A 13,299-nucleotide genomic window follows, 5' to 3' on the forward strand; every position below is an offset into this window, starting at 1 on the left:
AGAAAGATGAGGCTTTCTGTTCCCGTAAAGATTTACAGCCTCGGAAACCCTGTACAGGGTCACTGTGAGTCGGAACCAACTCCACAGCACATAACCACCACCACCAAAGTTATAAAGATCTCTGGTAGCGTAGTGGTTACGAATTGTGTTGCTAACCTCAAGGTCAGCAGTTTGAAATTACCAGCAGTTCCATGGGAGAAAGATGAGGCTTTCTGCTCCCAAAAAAGATTTTCAGCCTTTGAAACCCTATACAGGGTCACTATGAGCCGGAACCAACTCTATGGCACACCACCACCACCACCAATATTATGTTAATATTATGGAGTCCTGGTGTGGTGCTGTGGGTTAATGTACCATACTGCATAGTCATTTGAACTGCAAGGTTGGCAGTTCAAGCTTACCCGCTGCTCCTCAGAAACCCTATATTGGGTTGCTATGAGTTGGAACCAACACAACAGCACTTAACAACATCATAACAATGTTTACCAAATCTTTCTGATTTTCCTCTTTTTAAAAAAGGATGTGCAGGTGTATTATTTTTCCTTGAAGTTGCCTTGCAATTTATATTTTCCCTGCTTAAGAGAGTCTGTTTTATCTTGAAATCTACTTGACTTCCTTGCCATTTGGAGTATGTCCACTATTCCCTCTTTTTGCTTTGTTGTTGTTAAGTACTGTGGAGTTGCTTCCGACTCATAGTGACCCTACATAGGGTTTCTGAGGCTGTAAATCTTTATGGGAGCAGACTCCCGCGGAACCGCTGATAGTTTCAAACTGTCGACCTTGAGGTTAGCAGCCCGATTCGTAACCACTACTCTACCAGAGCTCCTAGTTTTGTAGTTGCTTTGTAGTTGACTTCATTCCGCACTGATATGTCTGGTTCTCTATTTTCAGTCTTTTAGGCTTGTTTTACTTTAAATCCTTCTATATCTGGACTTGACACTTAACAACAACATATCTGGATGGGGACTCCTGGTGTGGTGCTGTAGCATCCCAGGGTCCACAGTTCAAAGCCACCAGCCTGTGTATTCCTTCTATTTTCTTTTGATGCTTCCTGTGTCATTAAATATTTTGTCCATGGTATCCTTTAATATTGCAAGTTGAGGCTTGAGTTTTTAATTCTGTTCTTTCAGCTAAGGAATGCTGAGTGCATTCTTTCCTTGTCGTTTTCTAACTTCAGGTCTTTATACATTCCATGATAATAATTTGCTTTGTCTTCTTGATTGAGCTGCCCTTTCAAATATTCTGTTCAACTCTTTGCTTCTTTATTTTCCCCAATTGTTTTAATTTCTCTATGCTTAAGAGCAAGTTTCAGAGTCTCTTATGACATCCATTTTGATTCTTTTCTTTATTTCCTGTCTTTTTTATGACCTTTTGCTTTTATCATGGATGATGTTCTTGATGTCATCCCACAACTTTTGTGGTCTTCAACCATTAGCGTCTAATGCATCAAATCTGTTTTTGCAATGGTCTGTAAATTCAGGTGGGATCTATTCAAGGTCATATTTTGGCTCTTGTGGATTTGTTTTAATATTTTTAGCTTTAGACTGAACTCGCATATGAACAATTGATGGTCTGTTCCACATCGACCCCTGGCCTTGTTTTGGCTCATGACATTGTGCTTTTCCATTGTCTCTTCCCACAGATGTAGTCAATTTGATTCCTGTGTATTGCATCTAATGAAGTCCATGTGTACGTTAGGTGCTGTTGAGTCATTCCAATTCATAGAGACCAATTCACAACAGAACAACAAATACTGTCAGTTCCTGTGCCACTCTCACAATTGTTGTTATACTTGAGCCCATTGCTACTGCCACTTTCTCATTCCAGCTCCATTGGGGTGATGGACTATGAAAGGTGAAGTCTCGCCATTCTAGCTCCTAAGGAGCATTCTGGCTGTACTTCTTCCCAAACAGATTTATTTGTTCTTCTGGCAGACTTGGTACTTTCAGTATTCTTTGTCAACACCATAATTCAAATGTATCTTATTTTTCTGCAGTCTTCCTGTTTATGTTGCTGGAAAGGTATTTGCAATGAATTCGTATTGCAAAATTCTGTCTTGTGTTTTCCAGCATTTTTTTTTTTTTTTTCATCATCAATGCAGTGCTTTCCAACTACTGATCCTTTCTCTTTGTTTTCAACTTTTGCATTTCAATGACCAGTAATTATTAGTGCATCCTGATTGCATGGCTGATAAATTTCGTATTGAAAACATTGATTGTGGAATTAGTTCTGATTTAACAGAGATCTTGAATAGTGTTTCTGAGGCTATAAAACTTTACAGGGAGTAGAAAGCCTCATTTTTCTCCCACAGATCAGCTGGTAGATTTGAACTTCTCACCTTGTGGTTAGCATCCCACCTTGTAACCAACTACCCAATCAAATCTCTTTGAAAAAGTTGGTATAATTCTCCAATTTCATCATTACTGGCATTAGTAGTTTCTGCATAAATTTGAATAATGATGGCATTATTTAGTCTTCCTTGAAGGTGTATAGATATCATCGTATCACAGGCAGCATTATACTCCAAGTTGTTGTTGTTAAGTGCTTTTGAGTAGGTTCCGATCCATAGCAACCATGTATAAGGATTCTGAGGAGCAGCTGGTGTGTATGAACTGCTAATGTTGTGATTTGCAATCTAGTGCTGATCCTACAGTGCCACATCAGGAGTCCTTTTGACAGTGAATGTGTTGCCAGTCCTCTTTGTCTTTTTCGACATAGTAAGCCATATGATCATCTGATTCAGAATGGCCAGTACCAATTCTTCCTGCTCACTTATGTCTAGAATATTGATCTGTATGCATTCCATTTACTTTTGACAACTTTGATTTTCGTAGCATCATGCGTCATACATTCCATGTTTGACTGAGCATTTGTAGTTGGTCTCATTTGGAGTTGTTTCCCATCATCAAACGAAAGTCCTGAAGGCTTTGCTCCATCCACATTTTTAAGATCAACACTACTTTGAATAGACAACCCTTCCCCCAGTAGTATTCTGAGCTCCTTTCAGACTGAGGGTCTGAACTTTCAGCAGTGTATCAGACAGTGTTTCCTTTTGTTGATAATGCTTTCAGAAGTGTTAGCCATTTAGAAGTGTTCTACCTCTCTCCTTCCTAGTCTGGAAGCTCTGCTGAAACCCGTCCATCATGGATGAGCCTGCTGGGTTCTAAAATACTGATGGAGTAGCTTCCAGAATCACAGCAACCAACACACAAACCACCACAGTAAGACAAACAATATTTTATTGTTGTTGTTGTTGTGGTTAATTGCCATCAGGTTGGTTCTGAATCATTGTGGCCCTGTAGTACTAGGGTCTCTGAGGACCCAGTATTAGGGTCAGTTCAAACCTGAGCAGTTCAGTTGAATTTCTGACCTTGTGATTTGCAGTCCAGTGCCTGTCCTACAGTTCCACACTAGGATCCCAGGAGCATTTTATTAGGGAGTGTCAAAAATGTGCTATGACAAACATCAAAAATTAGTGTAACAGAACATAGTATCCTGTAGTTTCAATTTTCCAGGAATGTTTTAGCATGAAGCCCCTTGGTATTTATTGTGAGTAAAACAATTCCCGAAATTATTGCAAAGGCATTGCAAAGAGGAGATAGTGAATGCTGGTTATCCATACAGGACCCAGGTCAGGTAGTCTCCTGAAGGTCTTTGTCTAAAGCAAAACAACTTTAGCTAAGCTGCTTTTACTGGACTGATATTTGACTTGGAGGTAACTTTAGGAAAACAGTTCTTTAAAGACTCAAGGTTCAAAAGGACACCTTACCACAGATGTCTGGGTGTGTCATACCAACTCAGTGGACCCAGAAATCTGACCCAGGAGAGAGAATTCAAGTGGTTTCTTAGGAAGAAAAGTTTTCCAAAAACCTCCCAGCAGGCTTCCCCAAAGGTCTCGTGATTTGGTCAGATGCCCATGCCTTATGGCAAGGAAGGCTGAGAAAGCAAGAATTTAGTGTTTTTATCCTCCAGAGAATGGTGGTTTGTGTCATCAAGTAATAGCAGGGCAGAGCGAAACCAGTTGTTTCATAGGCAACCAACAGTGATTGCCACATGTGAATGCAGTTACTTTTATCATTTATAATCGGAAAGAAAACAAAAGGTATTAAAAAATGTACATAGATGGAAGTAATGCAGAATATAAGCCATTTAGTATTAGGTAGACCATTTACACGTTCTTAGGAGGCCTTTAAAAAAAGACTATAAAGACAATCTTTATTCCTTCATTGGTTTTCATTCAAACGTTTCCAGGCATCATGCTAGGCAAGATAAACAGGCAGCTCTTATTGGTTGCTAGTGGCCATCTTTTAGTCAGCATGCCATCTTTTTCAGAAAAGAGATGAATTTTCTTTAGAAACATTGATTAGCAAGCAATTAATTCAACTATGCCTGTCAGGGGAATAAGAGGAACAGCTGTCATTTGTTGAGGGCGGGGGACTAACTATCCTAAATGCTTTTAAGTCTCCCACTATATGGTAGGCATTATCATTCTCAGTTTTATAAATTAGAAAATTGGGGCTTAGATAAGGAATTTGCTCAAGGGCACTCACTCAGTAAGGGACAAAGCCAGGTTTCCAACTCAGGGCAGCTTGACTCCAAAGCTTGTGTTCTTAACTAAATACACCACCCTGTAGGTTCTAATGTAGTCTCTTGATTAAAGCATAGCAAATTCTCACTAAGTTGTAAGTTGACTTACATCAGACATTCCTAGAAGACTTGGATGTGTTTTGCTTATTCATATATATTAAACCTTTAGAAGTATTTTCTCAGGGGAACCATTCACTAGCATGTAAATTGTAGAGTAAAGTCACCACAAAGCTATAGTAGCAAAGAAAAGAGATTTTATTCAGTATACGCAGTAAAAAAGAAGAAGTGGAAAAACTAATGCTAATGTGGGAAACAGAGAAACATGTCCTCAGCACAATGCCTGCCTTGGTAGAAGAAGAGTACAAAGTCAGCGGTATATATGACTATAAGATTACAAATTAGTAAAAGCTTTGCCCTTCCACAGATGAACTAAAAACTATGAAATCACTGTGATTCTGCAGTTTAAATTGTTTTTCTCAGCTTGGACATTGGGATAAGTTTCAGTACTAGTAATCAGAAGGGTTTTTATTGGTCCAACAAATCTTGCTACTTTCCAGATACCAAAGACAGATGTCCTGGTGCAGCGCTCTAGGATAAGCACTCAGCCTTAAGGTCAGTTTGAACTGCATGGTTGGCAGTTCAAACTCACCATCTGCTCCTCAGAAACTTTATACAGGGTTGCTATGAGTCAGAACCAATTCAGTGGCACTTAACAACAACAACAACAAAGGAAGATGATGAGTAAAACAATATGTGATACTTGCATTCTATCTAAATCTCTTGTTTGTGTGAAAAACTATGTTTCCCAATAATGCCTTGACTCTTAGTTTTGTAGGTCAGGGCCCAGTTGATGTGTTCTTGATTCTTCAGCTGGGCTACGTTCCTCGTATACACTGGCAGAAGATGGTATTTGAGCTTACAATCTAAGCAGTTGGTTTGTGAAAGGCTGTGGTTTAGAGTGGAAACCCAAATCCATTTTTATCATTAACAGGACATTGTATAAAAGCTTTGCCCACAAGCAAAGTGTGTTTGAAAGCAGATTTTGACTCTTCTAGCTAGTCTAGAAAAGTACTGGTGTGGTGCTGTGGGTTAATGCGCTGGACTGCAAACCAGCTGCTCCTCAGAAACCCTATGCAGGCTCGGTATGGGTCGGAACAGACTTTACAGCACTTAACAACAACAATAACAACAAAACCAGCCCAGGGGAAGCCCTCGTGACACTGTTCATAAGCATTGGCCTGCTAACTGCAAGGTTGGAGAGAGAGAGCGAGCGAGAGAGACAGACAGAGAGGGTGAGCCTAGGGAGGGCAGTCTTGCTCACAGAGTACTTGTCTGTGTACCTTAATGGAATTTGGGTTGCCAAGGCTGCATGGTCATGAGTCATACCCCACCAAGGTGGTCAGAGAGCCAAAGAACCAATCTAGTAAATTTTTCTAATCTGCACTAGTATACATAATCCAATTGTGGTTCCTTTCCGTAGTTCTACCTACCCCAGTGATTAAGTGATCAACTGTCAGTCATGATTTTTATAAAGGTTTCAGTTAATACAAGCAGTAGAAATAGCTATAGTAGAAAAAAATAGATCTTGGTGAAGAGCAAGGATGATTCTAAGGCTTTTTAATGGGTCAGGTTTGGAAGTGAGACTCATTTCCTTTGGTCAGAACACAGTCTGATGGGAGGCTAGCAGTTGTAGTTCGTGTGTGTGCCCAGACAGAAGGCTAAAGTAAGGTGCAAAGAAACAGAGGTAGAAAACCTAGCAAGTGGGGGGGAAAAAGCAAGACAGTTATTATCTCTGGAAAGAATTACAATTTTACAAAAAGGGAAATAAAATAATGATGAAGATGATAATAACAAATAACAAAATATTTATAATTTTGAGTATTTTATAAGAATACAAGTTTATTGTCTTACTGCTTTGGAAGCCAGTAATCCAAATTCATGGTGCTTGCAAGAGCATGTTCTGTCCAACTACTCTACAGGAAGGTCCAGTCTAGTTTTCCTGAGTGTCTGGTGCTCCTTGGCTTGTTGCCAGCTGCTATATAGTCAGGTTAAAGTGAAAGACTGCCTGGTCTTGCTCCATCGCCATGGTCAGTTGGGGATTGGACCGTTGTGATCCATAGGGTTTCTTCTAGCTGATTCTCAGAAATAGATCATCAGGCCTCTTTTCCTAGTCTGTCAAAGTTTGCTGAAAATTGTTCATAACTGGCAACACACAATCCTTCACTGACATGTCAGGTGGCAGCTGGTATGAGATCCACTGGCTGAATATCAAACCCAGGTCTTCGTGATAGAAGGTGAGAATTCCATCACTGAACCATCACCTTGACTTGTAACTGCAGTATGGCCTCACATCATATGGTGGTTTTTCTTCTGTGATTCTTCTTGGTAACATCTATAAAGATCCTTCTTAAAACAAGATCACATTCGTAGCTGAGGGGTTAGAACTTTAACTTATATCTTGGGGGAAACAATTCATTTCATAACCAAAGCTTTTTTTTATCATGTACTTACTGTGTAATACAGGAGCTCTGGTAGCGTAGTGGTTACGAATCTGTCTGTGAACTGCAAGGTCAACAGTTCAAAACTACCAGCTGTTTCACAGGAGAAAGATGAGGCTTTCTGCTCCTATAAAGGTTTATAGCCTCGGAAATCCTGTACAGGGTCGCTATGAGTCAGAACCGACCCCACGGCACATAACCAACCAACCAACCAGCCAACCAGCCAACCAACCGTGTAATAAGTCCTCATGTTTCATTTATTAGCTTTTCTTAACAATCCTGTGAGGTAAATAATGTTGTAATCACCATTTCACAGATGAAGGTTGAGTTCACTAAAATTGCTGATGTCGCTGTTTTGGGCAAGTGAGTAAGAGCCAAATGTTATCTTACGTGGTTCTTGTTGTTATTGTTAAATGTTGTTGAGTCGACTCCAACTTATAGTGACCCTGAGCTTCCAAGAAGCAGCTGGTGGGTTTGAACCCCCAACCTTGTGGTTAGCAGTCCAGTGCTTATCCTACAGCACCATACCAGGGCTCCATCTTTTATAGTAGAATTTTAAAATAATGCCAAAGCAATGTTTGTATTATGTGATACCTAAAATTAAGCAGTTCAAGACATAGTAGGCAGTGTAAGCAAGCTGTTTAAAACTATGGAATAAACATGTGTTGTGTTGTTGAGTAGGTTCTGAATCATAGTGACTCTGTGTAGGGTTTCTGAGGAGCAGCAAGAGAGTTTGAACCTCCGTCATTGCTGTTCAAACCAATCTTACTGTTCAGTGCTTATTTTCCAATGCCACACCTTTGTACTTTTGCACTTTCTGAACTCTGTTGATTAAAAAAATATAGAAGCACCTTGTAAAAGAGAAACATAAAGAGTTAGCAAAATGAAAATGAAACAAAAGGTTGTAATTATTCATGTGTTTTGTTGTTGTTAAGTGACATAGAGTTGGTTAGACTGTACTGGGTTTCCAAGAAGCAGCTGGGAGATTTGAACCACCAAGTTTTCAGTGAGCAGTCCAGGGCTTATCCTACAGTGTCACACCAGGACTTCATGGATATCATGTATGTTGTGTTGTAGGAGAGGTGACTGTTGTGGAAATCTGTAAGATATGGAGACTTAACACTGGAAGAGAGAGAAGACTTGGGTTTGCTCTAAACTTTATTGGCTAAGACACTTAACCTTTGGGGCTGCTTCACTCTCTTCAGATTTTAATGGCTGCATTGAATTTGAGATGATCTTTAAGTTATAAAGTTCCGTGATTTTTAGGTGTTAAGACTAATTTTTTTTTTTTTTTATTATTAAATGTTTTTATTTTGGATTGAGTGAAAGTTTATAGGGCACATCATCAGCTTCACATTCAACCATTCATATAGCTTGTTTCATTACATTGATTATTATCCCCTCCATATATCATCAGTTAACAGTGTTTCTCTCTATCCTCTTTAGCTTTTTTTGGGGGGGGGGGATGAGGGTGGGGAGGAACTTGCCTTTTTGGAATTTACAGTCTGGGCTTTTAGGGAAGGTTTTTACATTTGTCTGTGGATATCCAGGGCTCATGTATGAGATTACTAACAAGCATTACTGAATAATCAGATGAGGGACAGTTTGCTATGTCTACTAGGTGACTAAAGTCTGATCCTCAGAGTCTATGGTTTGGACGGTCAACAATGCTTGGGCCCACAGGGTCTTGACCTCCTGACCGGGTCTGCACGGTCTGCATCAGATTCCCCCTTATAAATTTTTGTTTTTAAACAATAAATTCTAATATGGAGATTATTGTTGTTCTTGAGTGCCATTAAATTGGAAGTTGAGTGCTTATCCTACGGCACCACACCAAAGACTTCAAACCTTGTCTTGGATGCCACATGGCTGTTTACTTGCAACTGACATCTTGTTTAATTCTTACCGTCTTATCTTGAGTTATAAAGTCCTAGTATGGCACTGTAGGATAAGCACTGGACCACAAGATAAGTTTGAACCATAAGGTGGGTGATTCAAACCCACCAGCCACTCCTCAGAAGCCCTGTGCAGGGTCACTATGAGTTGGACTGACTCAACAGCACTTGGCAACAACAGTCTTGGGTTATAATCACTTAACTACTTGATTTTTCTCACTATCATTTTCTAGAAGCACTTATATGAGGGATTTTCAAAAAGGTCCATTACTTTTAGTTCAGTTTTTTCCATGAACTTTTTATAGAAAGCTCATACAATTTATATAATTTGTATCAAGTGGTTTTATTTTCAACCTTTTAAAATAATGAACTTTTACTGTTAACACACCCTTGTTTATTACCTTATCTCCGATCAAGCAAAAGAATATTGCTGTTGCCCCAGAAGGCCCTTCCAGTCGTTTCTCTCCAAAGGTTAAACACTCTTGACTTCTGACTTTAGATTGGTTTTGAATTGCTATATAAAAGACATCCAGTAGTTGTATAAAATCATGCATATAGAAACATGTGCATTCATATATATACATACATATATCATCTTGCTGCTCCAAGTTCTCACTGCTCCAAGTTCTCGCAACAGAATGTGGAAATCATCGGACAATCTCTTTGATATCTCAAGTGAGTAAAGTTTTGCTAAAAGTAATACAGAAACGGCTACAATCATACATTGACAGAGAACTTCCAGAGCTTCAAGCCAGATTCAGAAGAGGCCGTAGAACGAGTGATATCATTGCTGATATCTGATGGATCTTGGCTGAAAGCAGAGAATATCAGAAAGATGTTTACCTGTGCTTTATTGACTACGCGAAGGCTTTCGATTATGTGGATCATGACAAGCTATGGACAACATTGAGAAGTATGAGTATCCCAGAACACTTAATTGTACTTCTGAGGAATCTGTACCTGGACCAAGAAGCAGTTGTTTGAACAGAGCATGGGAACACTGAATGTTTTAAAATTGGGAAAGGTGTGCGACAAGGTTGTGTTCTTTCACCATACTTATTCAACCTGTATGCTGAGCAAATAATACGAGAAGCTGGGTTCTATGAAGAAAAATGTGGCATCAGGATTGGAGGAAGACTCATTAACAACCTGTGATATGCAGATAATACAACCTTACTTGCTGAAAGTGAAGAGGACTTGAAACATTTACTGATGAAGATCAAGGAACACAACCTTTGGTATGAATTGCATCACAATGTCAAGAAAACAAAAATCCTCACCAATAAACAACATTCTTATCAACGGAGAAAAGATTGAAGTTGTCAAGGACTTCATTCTTCTTGGATCAACTATCAACACTCAAGGAAGCAGCAGTCAAGAAATCAGACGACGTATTGCATTAGGCAAATCTGCTGCACAGGAACTTTTTAAAGTGTTGAAGAGCAAAGATGTCAGTTTGAGGACTAAGGTGCGCCTGACCCAAGCCATGGAATTTTCAGTAGCCTCATATGGATGTGAAAGCTGGACGGTGAATAAGGAAGATCGTAGAAGAATTGATGCCTTTGAGTTGTGGTGTTGGAGGAGAATACAAAAAGTGCCATGGACTGCCAAAAGAACAAACGGATCTGTTATGGAAGAAGTGCAGCCAGAGTGCTCCTTGGAGGCCAGGATGGCTAAGCTTCGTCTCTCATACTTTGGACATATTGTCCAGAGGGAAGAGTCGCTGGAGAAGGATATCATGCTGGGTAAAATAGAGGGTCAGAGAAAAAGAGGAAGACCCCCAACGGGATGGATCGGTCAGGTGGCATCATTGATGGCATCGAGTGTGGCAGCAGTAATGAGGTTGGCCCAGGATCGGACATTGTTTCTTTCTGCTGTGCATGGGGTCACTATGAGTCGGTTCCGACTCAATGGCACCTGACAACAACAACAACAATATCATATACATTCATATACATCATGCACTTACACATTTATGCTTAAAAAAAAAAAAAATTTTTTTTTTTTTGAATGGGGATCCAATTTTGTTCCTGGCTTCCCAAGGTGATGCATTTAAATGGATTGAGAGTATTCTACTGACAGGTATTAATTGTTTACTACTTTTTACTACTACTAGTTACTACTGCTAAGAACTTGGTCATTAAAAAGTGTAGTTCTCTAACGTGAAAATTTTATTTTAACGACTTCTAAGAACTTGATCATAAAAAGTATAGTTCTCTAACCTGAAACTTTTATTCTAGGTCCAGTGGCATTGCAGAGCACGGATGGTTGCAGGGGCCAATTTTTACATTGTTGGACGAGACCCTGCTGGCGTGCCTCATCCAGAAACTGGGAAGGATCTTTATGAACCAACTCATGGTGCCAAAGTGCTGACCATGGCCCCTGGTCTAATCACCTTGGAAATAGTTCCCTTTCGAGTTGCCGCTTACAATAATAAGAAGAAACGTATGGACTACTATGACTCAGAACAGTAAGTTTTACAGGTTTAACTTGTGCAAATCTACCAAACACCTTGTGGTCTGAGCTGCTGCCAGAATTGTAGCTACAGCTCTGTTGGTGGTAGACTTTGTTATACCCATTTTAGAGAAAGAAAAACTAAAGAAACCAATTTCTCAATATACTTGAGGTTAACACTAATAGAAAATAAATCTGTTTTCATGGATCCCTGATCCAAGTACTTAGTTCTGAAGTCTTTAAGGGCAGTTGTGACATTTTCTTTGTTCATCTTATCTACTGCAGCTTACTGAGCCTACAGAAGTAGTTCCTAGGCACACTGATAACTACTCTGGTAAGCCCAGGGCATCTTCTAGGGAGAGAGAATCTAGCTGATATTTGAGCAATCACTCTGTAACAGGCACTGTTTGGTGGTGTTGTTAAGTGCTGTTAACTCAGTTCTGACCCTTAGTGACCCTGTATAGAGTTTCCAAGGAGAGACTGGTGAGCTTGAATTGCCAACTTTGTGGTTTAAACCAATCTTGCAGTCCAGTGCATTTACCCACAGTACCACACTAAGTGTTGTTGTTAGGTGCCATAGAGTTGGTATCGACTCATGCACCCCTATGTACAACAGAATGAACCACTGCCCGGTCCTTGGCCAACCTAACAATTGTTGCCACACTTGAGCCCATTGATGCTGCCACTTGGCCAATCCGTCTTGCTGGGGGTCTTCTTCTTTTTCTCTGACTCTCCACCTTACTAAACATGATATCCTTCTCAATCCTTCTCGAGCAACTGGTCCCTCCTGATAATATGTCCAAAGTATGAGAGATGAAGTTTGACCATCTTGGCCTCCAAGGAGCACTCTGGCTCTTCCGATATTCTTCCAATACAGATCTGTTTGTTCTTTTGGCAGCCCATGGCACTTTCAATATTCTCCTCTAACACCATAACTGAAAAGCATCAATTCTTCTATGGTCTTCCTTATTCACTGTCCAGCTTTCACATGCATATGAGCTTATTGAAAATACCATGGCTTGGGTCAGGCGCACCTTAGTCCTCAAACTAACAGCTTTGCTCTACAACACTTTAAAAAGGTCTTGTGCAGCAGATTTGCCTAATGCAATATGTAGTTTGATTTCTTGACTGCTGCTTCCATGACTGTTGATAGTTGAGCCAAGAAGAATAAAGTCCTTGACAACTGTAATCTTTTCTCCACTGATAAGAATGTTGTTTATTAGTCCAGTGGTGAGGATTTTTTTTTTTCTTTACAATGAGATGCAATCCATACCTAAGGCTGTGGTCTTTGTTCTTCATCAATAAGTACTCTAAGTCCTCTTCACGTTCAGCAAGCAAGGTTGTATCATCTGCATATTGCAGGTTGTTAATGAGTCTTCCTCCAATCCTGATGCCATGTTTTTCTTCATAGAACACAGCTCCTCGGATTATTTGCTCAGCATACAGATTGAATAAGTATGGTGAGAGAATACAACCCTGTTGCGCACCTTTCTTAATTTTAATCCATTCAGCGTTCCCATCTTCTGCTTGAACAACTGCCTCTTGATCTATGTACAGATTCCTCATGAGCACAATCAAGCATTCCAGAATACACATATTTCACAAGTGTAAACGGACACACAACGGTTCTCTGTGACCTAGACATGAAACTAATATTATATAGACTTTATTTTCTGAAGATATGAAATGTGATCCATATTCTAATGTTTCTGAACCACATTAAGAGGAGAATTTGCAAAAATGCAGAACATTTGTACCCTTGTACAAAATTGAGTTTTACAACACTTAGACATAGTTCTAAATTTGATATATATATATATATGTTTTTTTTGCTTAAAAAAAAAATCTGTAATCACAATTTCATT

At 39.6% G+C, this 13,299-nt stretch overlaps 1 protein-coding gene across 1 annotated transcript in view; it reads left to right on the forward strand.

Annotated features, from left to right (window-relative positions):
• The window catches only part of PAPSS1 (3'-phosphoadenosine 5'-phosphosulfate synthase 1), a 174,525-nt gene that overhangs the window by 136,930 nt on the left and 24,296 nt on the right, over positions 1-13,299 (forward strand). Inside the window, exon 11 of the mRNA XM_006869328.1 lies at positions 11,221-11,450. Within this exon, the coding sequence (XP_006869390.1) occupies positions 11,221-11,450 (230 nt within the window). The remainder of the gene's footprint in view (positions 1-11,220; positions 11,451-13,299) is intronic.

Source organism: Chrysochloris asiatica, unplaced genomic scaffold, assembly GCF_000296735.1.
Source record: "Chrysochloris asiatica unplaced genomic scaffold, ChrAsi1.0 scaffold00129, whole genome shotgun sequence".
In the NCBI taxonomy this organism is placed as follows: Eukaryota; Metazoa; Chordata; class Mammalia; order Afrosoricida; family Chrysochloridae; genus Chrysochloris; species Chrysochloris asiatica.